At 35.7% G+C, this 21,299-nt stretch overlaps 1 protein-coding gene across 1 annotated transcript in view; it reads right to left on the bottom strand.

Annotated features, from left to right (window-relative positions):
• The window catches only part of LOC114491899 (ankyrin repeat domain-containing protein 26-like), a 131,878-nt gene that overhangs the window by 45,137 nt on the left and 65,442 nt on the right, over window positions 1-21,299 (bottom strand). The window contains exons 11-14 of the mRNA XM_036033291.1: window positions 10,165-10,193; window positions 9,998-10,070; window positions 5,713-5,741; window positions 5,546-5,618 (exon numbers count right to left, since the gene is read on the bottom strand). Of these exons, the coding sequence (XP_035889184.1) occupies window positions 5,546-5,618; window positions 5,713-5,741; window positions 9,998-10,070; window positions 10,165-10,193 (204 nt within the window). The remainder of the gene's footprint in view (window positions 1-5,545; window positions 5,619-5,712; window positions 5,742-9,997; window positions 10,071-10,164; window positions 10,194-21,299) is intronic.

Raw genomic sequence — 21,299 nt, 5'->3', positions numbered from 1 at the left:
TTCATCATCACCAAGCCCTTACTTTATGAAATGCTAAAGGGACTTATCTAAGAAAAGAAGATAAAGAAAAGACATGTATAGTAAAAGGACAGCAAACTCACAATTATTAACAACCACACCTAAAGCAAAACCAAAAGAAACTAAGTGAACAACTAGAATAGGAACAGAACCACAGAAATAGAGGGCACAAGGGGGGGCTAGCAGTAGGGGTGGGAGGAGGAGAGAGGGGGAAAAGGTATAGAGAATAAGTAGCATAGAATGTAGGTTGAAAATAGATAGGGGGAGGGCAAAAATAGTACGGGAAATGTAGAAGCTAAAGAACTCATAAATATGACATATGGACATGGACTAAAGGGGGGGAAGGTGGGTGGGAGAGGGGGCACAGGGTGGAGGGGAGTGAAGGGGGAAATGGGACAACTGTAATAGCGTAATCAATAAAATATATTAAAAAAAATTATATGACATTAAAAAAAAAAAGAAATCTAGGAAGACACAAAGAAATGGAAACATATACCATGTTCATGGATTGGAAGAATTAACATCATCAAAATGTCCATACTACCAAAAGCCTTTTATATATGCAATGCAATACTTATTAAAGTACCAATGGCATATTTCACAAAGACCAAAAACTTCAAAAATTTATATGGAAACATAAATGACCCCAAATAGCTGCTGCCATATTGAGAAAGAAGAGCAAAGTATGAGGGATCACAATACTGGATCACCATACTGTATTATAGGGCCACTGTAATCAAAATAGCCTGTTACTGGCATAAAAACAGGGACATAGACCAATGGAACAGAATGGAGAATCCAGAAATAAATCCAGGTCTCTATCGTCAGTTAATATTCGACAAAGGGGGAAGCAATTTAAATGGAGTAAAAATAGCCTCTTCAACAAATGGTGTTGGGAGAGCTGGACAGCTACATGCAACAAAATAACACTGGATCACCAACTTACACCATACACACAAAAAAAAATTCAAGGTGGATAAAATATTTAAATATAACTTGTGACACCATTAAAGTTCTAGAGAACATAGGTGGAAAATCTCAGATATTTTACACAGGAATATTTTCACTGATATGCCCCCTAGAGCAAGGAACATAAAGGAAAGAATAAACAAATGGGACCTCATCAGAATAAACTGTGCATGATTAAAGAAACAGTATTAAAATAAAAAGAAAACCAACCATATGGGAAAACACATTTGCCAATGATACCTCTAACAAGGGTTTATTCTCCAAAATATAGAAAGAACTAACGTGACTCCACTCTAAGAAGGCAAGCAACCCAATTAAAAAATGGGAAAGGGACTTGAACAGATACTTCTCCAAGGAGGACAAAGAGAGGATCCAGAAACACATGAAAAGATGGTCAGTATTGCTAGCTGTCAGAGAAGTGCAAATTAAAACCACAGTGAGATACCACTTCACACCAGTCAGAATGGTCATCATAAACAAAACAACAAAGAACAAGTGTTGGAGACATTGTGGAGAAAAGGGAACCTAGTGCAGTGTTGATGGGATTACAGATAGGTACAAGCACTATGGAAAACAGCATAGAATTTTCTCAGAAAACTAAAAATGGATCTGCCTTTTGACCCAACAATTTCACTGCTAGGATTATATCCTAAGAATCCTGAAACACCAATCCAAATGAATCTATGCACCCCAATGTTCATAGCAGCACAATTTACAATAGCCAAATGCTGGAATCAACCTAGTTGCCCATCAATAAATGAATGGATCAAAAAACTATGGTACATTTACACAATGGAATTCTATGCAGCAGAAAGAACGAAGGAGCTCCTATCCTTTAGGACAGCATGGATGGAACTGGAAAGCATTATGCTAAGTGAAATGAGCCAGATGGTGAAAAACAAATACCATATGATCTCACCTTTAACAAGAACCTAAACAACAAAAACAAACAAGCCACATATAGCCAAAGACACTGAAATTGAGAAGGGGCTGACAGTGACCAGAGGAGAGAGAGGAGGAACTTTCAGGGGAAGGGGGGAAAGGTTTGTAGGAACTAGTATAAAACACACTTGGATAATAACAAAGGGGGGATGGAAATGGGTGGGAGGTGAGGAGGGCTGGGGGTGTGGGCTGGGATGGGGGTAAAGGGCAGGAAACTGTGGTTGAACACAATTAATATTTAAAAAAGTAAAAATAAAAATAATGTATAAAGAAAAGAAATGGGAGAGGACTTGAATAGAAACTTCTCCAAGGAGGTCATACAGATGGCTCACAACATATGACAAGAGGATCAACAAAAGGAGGGAACAAAGAGATGCAAACTAAAACCACCATATAATTCCACTTCACACAGGTCAGAGTGGCCATTATAAGTCAATCAACAAAGAATAAGGATTGCCGAGGTGGTGGAGAAAAGGGAACCCTAGTGCACTGTTGGTGGGAATGCAAACTGGTGAAGCTACAGTGGAAAACAGTATCCAATTTTCTCAAGAAACTAATAAATGGAATTGCCATATGACACAGCAATTGCACAGCTGGTATTACACTGGAGGAATCATGAAATGCTCATTCAAAAAAACCTGTGTACTCTAATGTTCATAGCAGCAAGTTTACCATAGCCAAGTCCTGGAAGCAGCCTAGATGCTCATCAGTACATGAGTGGATCAACAAATTGTGGTACATTTACACAATAAAAATACCTCCCAGCAGAATGAAAGAAGGAGCTCCTATACTTCATCACAACATGGTTGAAATTGGAAAACATTATACTAAGTGAAGTAAGCCAGGTGGAGAAAGAAAAATATCATATGATCTCACCTATAAGTGGAAGCTAATTAACAAAACAAACAAGCAAGCAAAATATAACCAGAGTCACTGAAATTAAAAACAACCTGACAGTAACCAGAGAGAACAGAGGAGGGAAATAAAGTGGGAAAGAAGGCAACGGGCAGTGAAACAACATGTATAAAGGACCCAAGCACAAAGCCAAAGGGTCATAGGATTGATGGCAAAAGGTGGGGTGAGTAGGACAGGGAAAAGGGTGGTAGAAATAGGAGAACACTGTATTCAAATATCAAGTAACATGTGTTACTATATATATATATATATATATATATATATATATATATATATATATTACACACACACACACACAGAAAGAGAGATACAGAAAGGAGAGAGAAACAGAGAGACCGAGAGAGAAAAAAAACAATATAGATAAAAAGGAGCCTCTGGAAGAACCTGAAACCTGCCAACATCTGAGTCATAGGGGTGCCAGAATGAGAAGAAAAAAGAGCAATAAATTGAAAGCTTCTTTGAAAAAAAATGAAAGACCTTTGGTGGAGGAAATGGACATACAAGTACAGGAAGCATACAGAATTCTAATCAAGAGAGCAGCAAGAGAAAGGCAGACAGTTGCCTACAAAGGTTTTCCCCTGAGAATATCATCTGATTTCTCAAAAGAAACTTTGCACACCAGGAGGGACTGGGAAGAAGTATTCAAAGTGATGGAAAACAAGGATGTACAACCTAGATGACTCTATCTAGAAAAACTATCATTATTTAATTCAAGGGCAGATAAAGTGCCTCTCAGACAAAATAGAGCTAAAGGAGTTCCTCATCACTAAGCCATTATTTTATGAAATGTCAAAGGGACTTATTTAAGAAAAAGAGGATCAAAACTATGGACATGAAAGTGGCAAGATTCACAATTATCAAAAATGGAATCGAAAAGCTGACTAAGCAAACAAGCAAAAACAGAAACAGAATCATAGCCATGGAGATCATTTGGAGGGTAAACAGTTGGCAGAAGGAAGAGGAAGCGTGGGGGAAAGGCGCAGAAATTAACAAGTACAAATTCGTAGGTACACAATAGACAGGGGAATGTTAAGAATAGTATAGGAAGTTAAGTTGCAGAAGAACTTATATTCAGGGCCCATGGACATGAACTAAGGGGAGATTGGCTGAAGGGAATGGGGGAGACTGTGTTGAAGGGAGAAAAGGGGAACAAATTGGGACAATTGCAAACATCCAGACTAATCATTGATAAGCAGGCACAGCATACTCAATAAAATACATTTCAAAAACAAAAAAACATGACATGAGGGCAACTTCACTTTTTCCCTAGGTAAAAGTTAAAATTCCCCAAAACATTTTAAAACAGTAGAAAAATCTTAGAGTAAAAAACTAACAGCTAAGAATCCCTAATAAGTATATGGATTATAAACTGGGAACTTTACGGTATTAAAACAAAAGTAAAAACACCTTCAATTCCCAGCAGAAGTCTATTTGACCTAATAAGTGAATTTCCCAAAAATGTGGCATTTAAATCAATATTCAGAAGGCAAGGGCATTTTTGCACCAACAATGAAATATCAGAAACAAAAGTCAGGTAAATAAACTCATTTGACATAGCAACAAGAAAAATAAAGAGCCTAGGCATAAATTTAACTGAGGAGGTGATAGACCTATATTCTAAAACTATACAGCACAGAAAAAAGAAATTAAGTAAGACACAAATAGATGGAAGTATATAGAATGGTCATTGTTGTAAGAATTAACATCATCAAAATACTCATACTACCCAAAGCAATTTACACTTTCAACGCATTCCCTGTTGCACTACTAATGACAGTTCACAGATAGTAAACATTCCAAAAATTCACATGGAATCATCTATGACCCTGAATAGCTGCAGCAAATTTGAGAAAGAACAAAGTAGGTGGGATCACCATACCTAACAGCAAACTACATTACAAGGTCATGGTATTCAAAAGTCTGGTACTGGAGTTAAGAACAGACACATAGATCAATGTAACAAAATAGAGAGCCCAGAAATAAACCGAAGTCTCTATGGAGAATTAATATTCAACAAAGGAGCCACAAGCATAAAATGGAATAAAAACAGCCTTATCGGCACATGCTGTTGGAAGGTCCTGATAGGTACATGCAAATAAAAACAAAACTTGGCCACCAACTTACAGCATACACAAGAATTAACTCAAGATGAATAAAAGACTTAAACATAATTCGTGACACCATGAAAGTCCTAGAGGAGAAGATAGGCAGGAAACTCTCAGATATTTCACACAGCAATATTCTCACCAATATGTCCCCGATACCAAGGGTCATAAAGGAGAAAACAGATGAATGGGACTTAATCACAATTAAATGATTCTGTATTGCTGAAGAAACATTAAAAAAATGAAAAGGGAACCAACTGCAGGGGAAAATATATTTGCCAATGATAACTTGGACAAGGGTTGGTATCCCAAATACATAAAGAAGTCACACAACCCCACACCAGGAAGAGAAACTAATTAGTTAGTTTTGGGTATCAAAATAAAGGTAGAAACACCTTATGTAAAGTTTACCCTTTAGAAATCTTGTTTCTTTCCCTGTAAATATCAAATACGAATCCCAAGAGTGGGGTCTGTATTACTAATCTCATAAATTACCATTAAACTTGCAAAAGAAAGAAATCAGGCATAAGAAGAGTCAGAGCACACAAATGTTTTCATGTATTGCTTTCGACTTAAATTTCTGGTACCCTATTTACCTGATCTGGATGTGTGTGCAGAATTCGTTCTGACTACTTTTTCAGGAATATGATCTGTCACATCAATGGCATGCTGAATAAGATTTGAAAAATAATATTTAGTAAATATTATACATTTCATTTAATCTGTTCTTAATACCTCAATATAAAAACATAAAAGTTATTACCTTTGAGGAGGAAAAGCTTTCAGGAGAATCTAAAAAGCAAAAGGAATTATCCTCAATTATATGAATGTATGAAAGCCAACTATACCTTCATACAGAGTTAGTATGGAGCCGAATCCTCATGCTTGGCTTTGGGTATGATTATATTAGGTATTAGTCATTCATTTTCTCTTTTCACTGGGCAGGTGGATAAGTAGACCAACTAAACAGAAATACAGAATACACTACAAATATTGAGGGAACAAACTAGGTTTTAGGTTTAACAAAACACGCAGTTAAGATGTCAAGAGTATAATTATGTTTCTAAAGATTCTATCTAAGAGGGAAATGGGTGCATTCACCAAAGTGACACTAATGACTTATGGGAGATAAGTGATATTCAATAAGAGAAACAAGTCAAGACCTGGACATAATAAATGTGAAACAGGATGCAACAGCATATCCTTCATGCGAACATCAGAATCATTTATACCTTATGTGACAACTATTTATCATGTTCATGAATGTGGTCTGTAATTTGGGAAGTGCACAATTGTGAGGACAGGTCAGTTTAATACATGATTCATTCATCAACAGAGAAAGTGTTATGCCTTCATGAGCTTGGATATATCCTTACAGAATAAGATTTATTAGAAATATTCAATTTATTTCATATCCCTATGGCATACTGGCATGCTTACATTGCTTGTATCCTCTACTTTAGCCATCTTAGTTTCTTTATCTACTCATGTATGAAATTTCATAAAATACATCTAAGACCTACAGTCAATATCAAACTTAGTTGGCAAAGGCTGCAACCTTTCACACAAAGATCAAAAACAAGACAAAGGTGTCCACTGTCACCACTATATAGTGCTGGAAGTACTAGCCACAGTGATCAGACAAGAAAAAGAAATAAAAGGCATCCAAATTGGAAAGCTGGAAGGAAAACTGTCATTGTTTGCATATGACATCATGGTTTATATGGAAAATTCTATAGACTCCAATAAAAAATTACTCAGCCTAATAAGTGAGTTTCACAAAACTGCAGCATACAAAGTCAATATTCAGAATGGAAAGGCATTTATGTATACCAACAATGAAATAACAGAAACAAAAGTCACATAAATAAACCCATTTGACATAGCAAAAAGAAAAATAAAGTACCTAGGAATTAATTTAACTGAGGAGGTGATAGACCTGTACTCAGAAAACTATACAACATGGAAGAAAGAAATTAAGAAAGGCAGAAATAAATGGAAGTGTACAGCATGTTTATTGTTGTAATCATTAACATCAACAAAATGTCCATAAAATCCAAAGCAATTTACATATCCAATGAACTCCCTATTGAACTACCAATGACATTTCACACATATAGGACAAACATTTCAAAAATTTACATGGAACCATCCAGGACTAGGAATAACTGCAGTAATTTTGAGAAACAAGAAGAAACTAGGTGGGATCACCAAACCTGACAGTAAACTATCTTAAAAGCCCATGGCACAAAAAGCCGTCTGGTACTGGCATAGGAATAGACACATAGATCAATGGAACAGAATAGAGAGCCCAGAAATAAACCCAAGGCTCTATGGTCAATTAAGATTTGACAAAGAGGGCAGAATCACAAAATGGAATAAAAACAGCCTCTTCAGCCAAAGGTGTTGGGAGATCTGCACAGCTACATGCAAACAAATATGAAATTCCACCGCCAATGAACACCACACAAAGAATCAAACTCAAGATGGATAAAAGAGGTAAACATAAGTCGTGATACCATAAAAGTCCTAGAGGAGAAGATAGGCAGGAAACTTGCAGATATTCCATGCAGCAATATTCTCACCATTATGTCCCCATACCAAGGGTCATAAAGCAGAGAATAGATAAGTGGGACTTCATCACAACTGTAAGCTTCTGCATGACAAATGAAAAATAAACAAGATGAAAAGGGGACTAACTGTACAGGAAAATATATTTGCTAGGGGTACCTCAGATAAGGACTTTGTCTCCCAAATACAGAAAGAATTCACAAGACTCCACACCAGGAAGACAAACAATCCAAATAAGAAACGGGCAGAGGACTTGAACAGACACCTCTCCAAGGAGGACATACAGAGGGCTCAGAGACACATGAAAGGTCGCTCAGCAAAAGGAGCCATCAGAGAGATGCAAATTAAGACCACCATATGCTTTCACTTCACAGTGGTCAGAGTGGCCATCACAAATCAATCAACAAAGAGTAAGTACTGGTGAGGTTTTGTAGAAAAAGGAACCCTAGTACACTGTTGGTGGGAATGCAAACTGGTAAAACCACAGTGGAAAACAGTATGGAATTTCTTCAAAACTAAAAATGAAATTGCCATTTGACAGAGCAATTTCACTGCTGGGATTTTACCCTAAAAATTTGCAAACAATAATTAAAAGAACCTGTGCACCCCAATGCTCATAGCACCACAATTTACCATAGGCAAGTACTGGAAGCAGCCTAGGTGTCCCTCTGTACATGAGCGGATCAAAAAACTGTGGTACATTCACACAATAAAAATACCTCCCAGGAGAAAGAAAGAAGGAACTCCTACCCTTCTTGACAACACGGATGGAAACAGAGAGCATTATGCTAAGTGAAGTAAGCCAGGTGGTGGAAGAGAAATACCATATGATCTCATCTATAAGCTGAACATAATCAACAAAACAAACAAGGAAAGAAAATATAACCAGAGTCACTGAAATTAAGAACATACTGACAGTAACTGGAGGAGACAGAGGAGGGAATAACATGGCAAAGAAGGGAAAGCCTCATGAAAGAACATGTGTAAAGGACTGATGGGCAAAGTCAAAGGGGGCTAGGATTGAGGGTGGGAGTTTGGGGTGGGTAGAACGGGGTAAGGGTTTTTGGGAAATGGAGAAAACTGTATTTGCACATCAATAAAAAAATAAGTATATACATGAAGAAGGAAATAAATCCAAAACAACATTGGTAGGCTAAGCAGTCTCTGGAGAAACCTTAAACCTACCAACACCCAAATCATATGGCTGCCAGAAAGAGAAAAAAAAAAGGGAGTAATTAAAAACCTCTTTAAAAACATAATGAAAGAAAATATCCCCAATTTGGTGAAGGGAATACGCATACAAGTCCAGGAAACACAGAATCCCTGTCAAAATGAACCCAAAGAGGATCACAGCAAGGTACATCGTAATTAAACTGCCAAAGGTTAATGGTACACGAGACTCTTTAAAACAGCAAGAGAAAGGCAGAGTTGCCTACAAAAGAATTCCCCTGAAAGTGTCAGCTGATTTCTCAAAAGAAACTTTGCAGGCCAGCCTTCTGGTCTGGAGGGGAGTAAATGGGAATACTTCTGGTAAGAAGTATTCAAAGTGATGGAAAGCAAGGACCTACAACCTACATTACTCTACCCAGCAAAGCTATCATTTGGAATGGAAGGGCAGAAGCAGTGCCTCTCAGACAAGATAAAGCTAAAGGTGGTCCTCATCATCAAGCCATTATTTTATGAAATACTAAAGGGACTCATTTATGAAAAAAAGAGGATCAGAACTATGAACATCACAGTGGCAGCAAATTCACAACTATCAACGATGGCATGGAAAAACCACCTAATCAAACAAGCAGAAGGAAAACAGAATCATAGCCATGGAGATCATTTGCAGGGTTATCAGTGGGTGGAGGAATGGGAAGCATGAGGGGAGACGTGCAGGAATTAACAAGTACAAACTGGTACGTATTTTGCACACAGGCAATGTTAAAAAGGTACAGGAAGTGAAGTAGCTGAGGAACTTATATTCATGACCTGCGGTCTTCAACTAAGGGGAGAAGGGCTGAAGGGAATGGGGGAGACTGGGTTGAGGGGAGTAAATGGGAAAAATTGGGACAATGTTGGTAATAGCATAATCAATAACATACATTTTTAAAACACAGGACATATTGGCAACTTACATTTTACCGTAGGTAAAAGGCAAGTTCAAATAAACATTTTAAAACCATAGAAAAATCTTAGAGTCTAAAAATTAACTTGTAGGAATCCCCAGTAATATAGGGATTCTAAACTGGGACATTTACAGTATTCAAATGAAAATAAAAACATCTTGTTTAATGTTTACATTTTAGAAATCTTGTTTGTTTTTCTCTGTAAACATCAAACCTGAATCCCAACAATGGCATCTATATTACTTATGTCAGAACCTACTATTAAACTTGCAAAAGAAAAAAATTAGAAATAAGAACGCTATGAGCATGTCAAATATTTTCATGTATTCCTTTCCAGACTTAAATTTCTGGTAGAAAGTTTACCTGATGTGGGTGTTTGTACTGAAGTTGTTCTGACTTCTTTTTTAGGAAGAGGATCTTTCACTTCCACCTCAGCCTGAAAGAGTTTTGAAACAAGATGATTAATAAATAATATACATTTCTTATCATCTGTTGGCAATACTTCAATAAAAAAACATAAAAGTGATTACCTTTGAGGAGGAAATGTTTTCAGGAGAATCTGAAAAGCAAAGGGACATATTCTCAATTATATGAAAATATGAAAGGCAACTATACAGTCATCCAGGGTTAGTATGGAGTTGTATCCTCATGCTTGACTTTGGAAATGATTACATTAGGTGTTATTTGTCCCTTTTTTCTTTTAAAGGGGTGGGTGGATAAGAAGAGCAACTAAACAGAAACATAGAATACGCTACAAATACTGAAGGAACAAACAAGCATATAGGTAGAACAAAATATGCAGTTGAGATGTCAAGAGTATAACTCTGTTTCTAAAGATTCCAACTAAAAGAGAAATGTGTGCATATACCAAATAGATCTTCATGCCTGATGGGAGAAAATTGCTCTTGAATCAGAGAAATAAGTCATGACCCAAACAGAATAAATGTGAAACAGAATGCAACAGCATATCCTTCAAGATAATATCGGAATCATTTATACCTTATGCAACAATATGTAGCTGTTCATCAAATTGTTGTAATTTAGGAAGTACACAATTGTTAGGGTAGGTCAGTTTAATACATAATTCAATTATCAATGGAGAAAGTTTTATGACTTCATCAATTTGTATATACACTTCTAGAGTAATAGTTAATAGAAATATTCACATTATGCCATACCAGGATAGGCTACTGGTATGCCTACATTTCTTGTATCCTCCACTTTAACTATCTTAGTTTCTTTATCTACTCATGCAAGAAAATTCATAAAACACATCTAAGACCTACATCCAACATCATATTCAATGGGGGCAAAGGCTAAAAACTTTCTCACCAATATCAATAACATGACAAGGATGTCCACTGTCACCATTTCTTTTCAACATAACACTGGAAGTCCTAACCACAATGATCAGACAACAAAAAGAAATAAAAGGCAACCAAATTGGAAAGCTGGATGGAAATCTGTCATTGTTTGTAAGTGACATCATGGTGTACATGGAAAATCCTACAGACTCCAACACAAAACTACCCATCCTAATAAGTGATTTTGGCAAAACAGCAGTGTACAAAGGCAATATTCATACACCAAAGGCAGTTTTTGTATACTAATAATGAAATATCAGAAACACAAATCAGGATAAAATCCCCTTTGATATAGTAACAAGAAAAATAAAGTACCTAGGAATAAACTTAACCAAGCAGGTGAAAGACGTGTACTCATACAACTGCACAGCACAGAAGAAACAAATTAAGGAAGGCACAAATAAATGGAAGCATATACCATGTTCACGGATTGGAAGAACTGACATCATCAAAGTGTTCATACTATGCAAAGCAATTTATAGATTCAACTCAATCCTTATTAAAATACCAATGACTTAATTCACAGATAATAGAACAAACTTTTCCGAAATTTATATGGGACCATGAACAACCCCATATAGCTGCAGCCATATTGAGAAAGAACAAAGTTGGTGGTAACATCATACCTGAAATCATACAAGGACATGGTAATCAAAACAGTCTGCTACTGTCATGAGAACAGACATATACATCAGTGGAACAGAATAGAGAGCCCAGATTCTAACTGAACTTATTCTAACTGAAATAAGCCAGGTGGTGAATGACAAATACCATATGATCTCACCTCATCAACCAAAAAACAGCAAGCAAAATATAACCAGAAAATTGAATTAAAGGATAATCTGACAGTAACTGATGGGGAGTGAGATTTGGGGTACTGAGGGAAAATAGGGGAAAGTCCCTAAAAAAACATGTATAAAGGAACACAGACAAAGCCAAGGGGGTAGTTTTGAGGGTGGGACTTTCAGAAGGGTGGGGCAGGGGGCCAAGGAGATTAAAATGGAGACAACTGTACTTTAACCACAATAAAAAAGGAAAAAATAAAATAAAAAAATACTTTTTAAAGAAAAAACACATCTAGGAAATAATGTATAATGAGCTTTCAATATTGAAATGTAGTTACTAAAATGAAAGGAATATAATTTTTAATATCTACCAAAATATTAGATATTAAAAATATTTTTATTTCTAAGTCAGTGTAATATATGCTAAAAATAACAATTGTAACACTTAGAGATTAAACTCTAATTTCTTTCCTTTCCAAAATCAATTTGGTATATTGTGGTAGTATTTAAAGGAATTTTATGAAACAGCTATCTTATCAAAACCTGAGCTACCATAAAAACACAGCCTGTGCTTCTATATTGAAATTACTTTCATTGCAGTAACAAACACCGGTGAAATATATATCTCTGATGCCTGATAATCATGAGGAGGATAAAGGAGGGCCCAGAGTTTCCTCCAGTGCTAGCCCTCTCTCCTGCTTCATTCTCCTGAGAATAGCACTAGTATTCTCAGGAGCAGCAATGATCTAATCTTCTGTTTCACTGCCAATATCCTAAAGTTTCTAAAAGGAGAATTTCCTCAACTCAAAAACTGCCTAGCTAAACTGCCTTTCTTTCCTCTCTCCTTTTCACTATCCCCCTTTCATCTTCACAAGTGATTTCTAGATCTATGGTCTTAATTTTCCCTTTTTCCTTTTTTTTTTTTTTTGTGGATTATCAGTACCATTTCTTCTCTCCTCTGTTTAGCAGTGATATCTTATGTCTGTAATTTATATTTCTTCATTTCTTTGCTTCCTTTGGCCATAGGCATGCTCAGAAGTGAAACCAAAACAATGCTTTTCATTAATCTCTACATGTGTTAAACTATCTATCCAATGGCTCTTCTTCCAGATTTCTCTGAAGAGAAGTCTATACCCCTTCTCCTCAGAGCATGCATCGTCTGAGGACCAGCAGCTTTGGTGTCACCTGAGAGCTCTTGAGAATGCAGACTACCAGGCCTCATGCTGTCATTTCTTCAGGCTTGAAACTGTATTAGAAATCATAAACTTTCTACTGGATGTTTCATTGGGTTATAACTTCTTTGATCTCCCCATAACTGGCCCTGCTCTCTCCTTCTTTCCAATGATCTCATTTCAGACTGTAGAATACCAACCATCTTATGAAGTACCAACATTTCATATAACTCAGAGCATAGACATTGAGAGCTGAACACACATGTTTATGCTCATCCATGGTAGATAAAATCCAGCTCTATATGATCCATAATGCCTTCCCAATGGTAAGGAAAAGAGTTAGAGTGGGAAAATTTTGCTGCACTTCTCTGACAAATTTTGGTACTGCAAACTGCCTTTATATTCTAACCACATTTCAAATATTCTGTTCTTCCTTTTTCTAAAGAATTATTTTATTTTATCACCTCGTATTATATAGGGTGGAGCCAAATAACAATAATTAATAAACAATACAATAATTAATAAATAATTAATACTATTTGCATGGAGAATAACACAATAAGTAATAATAATAGAAGAATAAACTGTGTTTTGCATAGTCACAACTATAAACCCACCCTGTACATACCTGCTTCTTTTTCCTTCATTTACTCCCTATATGTATGCCTTTCTCATTCTTCACCCCTTATTTTATTCTTTGCTTCTTTCTTATATCATCACTTTCCTCAGGTCTCAGAGAAGCTTGAAATGGAACAAATAATTTAGCTCCTGCAGCGACACTCCCAATTTAATTTCTTGCTGATACCTGATATGATTTACAACTTACCTCCTTCTCACTCCTCTTTTTAGTTACTATGCATTTAACAAGTGATTTTCTTTGATTATTAGAATATATTAGTGTTCATGTTTTAAATCAACATTCTGTCAAAGGACTTTTTTATAAAATACAGTTCTTACCTTCTACTTGTCCATTTAATATATTTTTTCCTCCTTGGTCTGCAGCTTCAGGTAAATAAACAACGTAGTTCGGTGGAAGACTTCCAGAGAAACTCTGGTAAAATATATTTCAGTAATATTATTCATAAAGATTTTCTAACCCCCTCCTAGAGAGATATCTCAATTGCCTACTTTAAAAGCATTTAGACTTAAAATAAGAGACACATGTGTTAAATAAAACATTTAAACAGAACACCTCATATATATTCTCTAGATCAAGCTTTCTTTTATCTTCATTTGCCTGCTTACTGTATATTGAGCTTGAAAAGCCAGAAAAAAATACATTCCTAGACAAAATACTGATGTATATGCATATTTCAACAAGGAATTAACTTCAAAACACCTACATCTACTTTGCATTCTCTACCAAAATAAAAGAAAATTTTGAAAAAAAACTTTTAAAACAAATTGTCTAATAAGTATACTTGCTAAAAATTTTAAATATTTCTGACAGCACCTTTTTAGTGTTAAAAAAGATACTTGACATAATAAGAAACTTTGGAGTGTGTCACTGTAAATATAAATAAAACAGTGTAGAACCTACTTCATTTAGTTACTCTAGGGCTTAGACAACGCGATTATTTGATAAAACTTTTGATAGGAAAAATGGTTGAGTAAAATGGCAAAGTAGTATGAAAAATGTTTCTTTAAATTATGCTTAAATAATTACTGTAAAAACTGTACATACTCATGTAAGTCTTCAAAATCTTATAGCAAGCTTTAATAAGAAAAGAGTAAGAACATTTATTTATTAACCATCTAAAATGTGCCAGATACTTATTAGGCACACTTTGATTCATTTCAACACACAACCACAATAATGAAAATGGTATTATGATGGCTACCCTGCCTCCTGCTTCTAGGTCATTCCTAGACGTTAGAGTAAAATGATGAACAGATGTAACCCATTGTTCTCTCTGTCCAACAAGTCCTTCTCCTAGACCTTCACGTGACTGGCTCCTTCACTTGGAAGTTTGTGTCACACTCAGAAAGTTCTTTTCTGACCACCTAGATTCTATTCCTATGCCCATTCTAACTAAAACTCCCCCAATATTCTCTAACCTAATATTCTCCATTTTCTTCATATGAAGCACTTATAGTGACTCATAATGGGTTGTTGTTTACTTGTTTTTCTACCTCTCCCTACTCACTACAGCCTAGCTCCTCAACTTGTACATTCAGCATCTGACTGCCCAGCACATAGTTGGTATTTAGTAACAGAAATTTAATTAAGGTCAAAATATGTATGACCTCATCAAGAAGGCCTCAAGTGCTAAAGCACTACATACCTATAGGATAGCTCCATTAATAGTCTACAAAACTTCACATCCCCCAAATTAGAAATTTACATTCCCTTTCTAACTTTGCCATTTTTTCTCAACACTACTGCCATTTTATTGCCCTTCAGGTTTATAAAGTGTCCTCAATATTTAGTAAGTCACCGAACACCACTGGGATCACTGCAGTCTTTACATTTCCATAGCACCCTTTACAGCTTACAGAGTGTTTTTGCATTTGTTACCACATTTGTTCATCACACATATGTGAAATGTAGGTATTAGTATCATTGTTATGAATGAGGTTATTGATATTTCAACATGTTAAAACAAGTTTTCCCAAGATCCCATAGCTACTAAGTGACATGATCTTAGACTTCAAATACTGTGTTTGTACTGTTAGGCAGCAGTTGTCTGTATCCAAGAGATCAGGCTCTTTGTATCTCTTCCCACAGCTGTTCCTTTAGATCAGCTCATCAGGTCATTATACATAAGTTATTATAAGAATGGTTGCCATAAAGTCCTCAATGCATGCTGTTTCAACTATTGAAAACAGTCGCTACTTCTCAAAACACCACTATGCCAAATTGTTGTTATAATCCTACATATTTATTAGTATTCACCATGCTTTTCTTCCTCTGGAAATGTTCCTTGCACATCTACTTGACAATTCAAATTGAACAATACTTTGAAATCCCAGGCATTATCTTTTCAAGTGCCAAATTATAAAAACACAAAACAAAACTACAACCCAAACTGTTTGTATCTGAATTTCATCAGGAGTTTTACACACTCATATAAACCAAAGTTAACATACATTGGCCATAAGTTGACCTGGAATAATTCTTTAGATTTTAGGTAAACTTAACTTCAGAACCCAAAATGATTATTTATGACATCAATGCCTTAGTTATTTATAATATACTACATTGATTTTATTCAGTGAATCTTGCAAATTAGCAGAATTGTACTACATAGGGTGAGGCACAACTAGGTTTACAGTTGTGAGTATGTGGAACAGAGTTTATTGTTGTATTATATTTATTAATTATCATGTTATTTTCCATATGAACAACTGTGAACCTACTTCCCCCCCATATCTAGCTCATAGTTATTTTATTAATTAGAGGTTAAAAAATATAAAAAATGTTTTATGACCAAATATGGAGGTGAGGAAAAAGAGTGAAAGCACACCTTTTATGTTTGAACATGTGTAACAGGGTGCACTAGGCTCCCCCCCACACACACACACACACAAAGGATTTTTAATGGGGTTCAGAATTCAGGGTATCCAGGAAATATTAAAAATATAGGATATCTTCACCCCTACAGGTCTGAACGGGGGATGGGACACATGGAGCAAGGCCATTGAGAGTTATTTTTCACAACAACAGTTTTGTAAATAAACTCTAGAATGGTCATTTAACATATCTATAACTTTTAACTGGTTTCATGGATATGTTAAATAGCTGTGGCCATGCCTTGAGCCAGGGAAATGGGAGTGACTTCCACCCAGAATGTAACTGGCAGGCAACTCCCCCTGGTTACAGCACCTGTGTGGGAGGTAGGAGATGATTTGCTCAATGCCATGGTGCCACGACTGCCTGGACTTACTATGGCAACCCAGAAAGGCTGTAAAAATAAGGGAATGTTGGCAGATGTAGTCAATTGTGGGAGGAGTCAAAATAGGGCTGCAGAGGAGGATTGGTGCTGGGATTTAAACCCAGGCATACCAGCCATATGGGAGGGGACCATGTGGGTTTCGCAAGAAAGGGGGTACCCGTGCAGCTTTGGCAAAAGAGGGGAACCACATGGCTTTGGGGCTCCCTTTGCCACACCGTTTGGGAAGCTGGAAAGCAATATGTAGCAGTGATACAGAGCTCTCTATTAGCAGTTTGGAAGAATGCAGGAGAGATGCTGTGGGAAGGAAAGGGGTGAAAGGACTCTTGCTGGTGGGCCATGAGAAAGTGCCATGTGATTTTGGATTAAGAACTGGAGATCACAGTGGTGATACAGCTGATAGTGCCAGGAACCAAGGGAGGCCTGCCAGCTGAGCACAGATTACTGGGGAAAACCAGGGGTTACCTGAGCCACAGACTTCTATTTCTTTTCCTGAGGTATAGTACCCCAGACTGGGCAGAGTGGGAAAGGAAGGAATATGTGTGTTTGTGGGTATTCTAAGGGACTGTGGGATTTTAATGAAGACATTAAGTCATTACTCTTAAGTCTGCATAACTTTTGAATAAGTAATTCCTTTCCTTTTCACCAATCTCTGATGTTGTTATAATTCCCTGGTAGCAGGAAAAGTGAACATAGTAAAGGGGGGAACCCGGAGACAAGGGGGGTCCATTCAGTAATAGTATTTTGTCCCCCCTCTGTGGGTCCATTCTGTAATACATGATCAATTCTGATATTTAAAATAACAATAATAACAACAACAATAATAAACAGTACCTCTGAATCCCATGGTGAGTCTGTATCTTCATCTTCTCCTAATGCTGATATTTTATCTATAAATTGTAGCCACAGATATGTTAATGTGAGCATTTTTTTGCCATGAATTTTAAATATAGATATAGGTCTATCTCTGTTTATGAATATTTCAATAAAATAGCAGAAAAGATTTTCAGAGGGTTGAAGCATTTGCACGGAAAAAAAGATGGTAGTAGTTAGGATACTTCTGAATACAGATAGCAAAAAAACCTTAAAAAATGGATAACATATTTGAATCTATACAAATTTGTTTATACTAGCATTTAAGTATAGGAAAAAATTCATAGATAGTCACTAACTAACCACTATTATATTTTTGTATTCGCCATCAACATAAGTCAAATTATCATTATTTGTGTGGTTTTGTGAAGCATTTTCAATAATATCAATACCATTTCCATTTTTTTCAATTTCTGGCTTTGTTTCTTCATCCTACAAAAACAAAATAAAACAAAAACCCAACTTTAGAATATTTATTCACTTTCTCACTCAATCACTCAGTCAGTAAGACAACAGTTACTATTATCTATCAAATCATAGGCACTAACATTGAAGAAGCTAGAAAAATAAATAAAAGATTTTGCCCAATGTTCTCATAAGAGTAGATATACATGAAAACAATAAGAGGAGGAAAGTATCATTTGATAGGTCTACAACTGAAGTGAATAAACTACAGTAAGGGCACAAAAGAAGTAACAGTCTGTTTTACCTGGGAAGCTCTGGAAATGATATATCGTGTAAGATATACTAAGTGCAGAGGGAGAGCATGAAGGGCATTCAGAAAGGGCAGCATGAGCAAAAGTATGAGGTAAGTGAGGGTACAAAAGAAATGTAGTAAAACCAGAATGGTGAAAAATGGGATGGAGAGATAAAACTGTTGACTCACATACCCTTTCTTTTTACATATCCTTTGTAAATGTCATGCTAGCATATGAATTTTGCCCAAATGTAATGGAGAGCCATTAAATAAGTAGAGGAGTTACATCATCACAGATATATTTTAGAGCAGTCACTCTGGCAGCAATGTAAAGATGAATTTAAGTTGAGCAAAACTAGAAAAGAGTATTTCAAAATTGAAAGTGAGAAAGTAAATTACTGTAGTTATTAAAGTACTGATATAAAAAATGGCAGCAGGTAGAAAGTATTAAACTTGGTAAATGACTGGATGTGCTGATCTCAGGGAGGGCTGGCATCCAGGATTTTTTGTGCTTCAGTGTTCTAGTGCTGCTCTTTACAAGGATGGGAAAACAGGTAAGAAAGTAGACTGAGTCAGGAAAGAGGAAAGGGTCAGGGCCACTGTCTTCAGTTTGGGACATATCAAATTTGAGGTACCCAGGGGACTTAGAAGAAAGATCTAGGTAAATACACTTGAAGTAAAAATAGATGACCTTATTCAGGAAAAGCATATGATGTTAAGAAGATAAATATTTATAAAATATACTAAACTGATATAATTCAATAATGCAAGCCTACACAGAACTTCTGAAATTTTGAAAGTAAAAACAAAAATGGGGAAAAATAACAAGGAATTCAATTTTCCCATTATACATTTAAAAATCTGTTTCAACAAAATACCATTTTACAAATATATGCAAATATTTCTGGGATATTTTAACATGAGCATTTAAGTTTAAATTTAAAATGTTAATGGCAAAATAGCAATTCACTATTTTAGAAAAAGATTGCCTTTTAAGAATTAATTTTAAAAGGCAAGTTTTAAATTGTAGAAGAGAAATGCTTATGTAATTATAAAACTATGAGGCATTTTTAAGTACTGTTAGGATGTATGAAGGAAATATACAACACTGTTTTAAAATTCACATGATTTTCTTACTCTCCTGTCAACAGCACACTAATGGCTCTGATTGCCTGTCTATTCCATACAGGATGATACTTAAAGATCTAGTATAAAAAAACCTAGTATAAAAACTAATAAAACTGTGATTATCCAAGTTGAAGATTTAAAGTCTTCAAATATACCTATGATTATCAAGGAAGACTGAATGAAAAGGGGACTAAAAAATCAAGGCACCAGGATGTCTGAGATTTGGATATGAAAGGATTTTCATGTTTCGCAACTACAAATACCAAAGATAATAAAGTTTCTTAGAAATAATATGAAATGCACCCATTCTTGAAGATGTTTTATAAAGTAAAAATCATCTTTCAGAGATAATTTTATATATTCTGTTGGTAATTTTTCCTTGTTATAACAGCAAGCTTTTATGTCACACAAAAATCAGAAATTGTGACTTCATTCATTTGATATTTGCATATGTGTCAATGCTGAAACCACATTTGGCTCTGCTGTCCCACTTCATCTCCATTCCCATTTCATGCCTTCCTATGCTTTCTTTCTTCCTTTAGTCTCCCCTTCCTGAACAATCCCTAGAGCGAACACTGTGATAGACACTCAGGGAACACAGAAAGGGAGTCTGTGTGCCCTCCCAGTCCTGCTCAGTCTGATTCTGCCCTGGAGCATGGCACAGACTACAGCTTGGACACATTCCATGTATCATTGTTTAAAATGGCTGTCCATCCATAGAGAACCAAATAAATAACTCATGTGATTTCTCCATAATATAAATCTTTGCAGCAATTGCACCCAAGTAGTCACTTAGAAACAGTATTAACTGACATGTTTTAAAAGAGCCTATTTGATGGGTTTAAATTGTAAAACATGATCTCACCTTAAGGAAAATGCTTTTAGCTTTTCCCATTAAGTATATTAGTTAATGATGTGTCACATACAGTATTTATCATGTTGAGGTATGTTCTTTCTACTCTCACTTTGATGAGAGTTTTTATCATAACTGGGCGCTGGATTTTATTAAATGCTTTTACTGTATCTATTATGACTTTTATCCTTCTTGTTTTTATTTGGTATAACATGTTAATTGATTTGTGGATATTGAATCAACCTTGGATCCCAAGAATAAATAACACTTTATCATGGTGTATAATCTTTTTAATGTATTGCTGAATTTGGTTTGCTAACATTTTTATTGAGGATTGTTACACCTACATTTATCAGGAATGTTGCCCTACAATTTCCTTTTTTGAAATGCCCTTGCCTGGTTTTGGAGTCAGGATAATGCTGGCATCATAAAAACAGCTTGGAAGTCTTCCCTCCTCTTGAATTTTCTGGAATAGTTGTGGAAGGATAGGTGTTAGTTCTTCATTGAATGTTTGGTAAGATTAACCCATAAAGCTCTCTAGTCCAGGACTTCCATTTGTCCACTCCAGGATTTCTGTGATGTTGTTTGCCATCTTTCTTTCATTTGTGATTTTATTTCTTTGAGTCTTCTTTTTTTTCTTGAGTTTTATAAAAGGTTTATGAATTTTGGTTATCCTTCCAAGGAACCAGCTGTTGATTTCACTGATATTTTTGTTTTTAAACTGTACTTCATTTATTTCCACTCTGATCTTTATTATTTCATTCCTTTTACACATTCAAAAGTGTGTAAAAAGACAAAGCTTTTTTATTTTTCTTTCTCTAGTTCCTTTTGGTTTAACTTTAGACTGTTTTAGATTTTCCTTGTTTCTTGAGGTAGAACTGTATTGCTATGAATTTTCAA

Source organism: Phyllostomus discolor, chromosome 1 (genome assembly GCF_004126475.2).
Source record: "Phyllostomus discolor isolate MPI-MPIP mPhyDis1 chromosome 1, mPhyDis1.pri.v3, whole genome shotgun sequence".
Taxonomy (NCBI): Eukaryota; Metazoa; Chordata; class Mammalia; order Chiroptera; family Phyllostomidae; genus Phyllostomus; species Phyllostomus discolor.
Note: the sequence above shows the minus strand (reverse complement) of the source record. Positions and strands in the feature narration are given on the sequence as shown.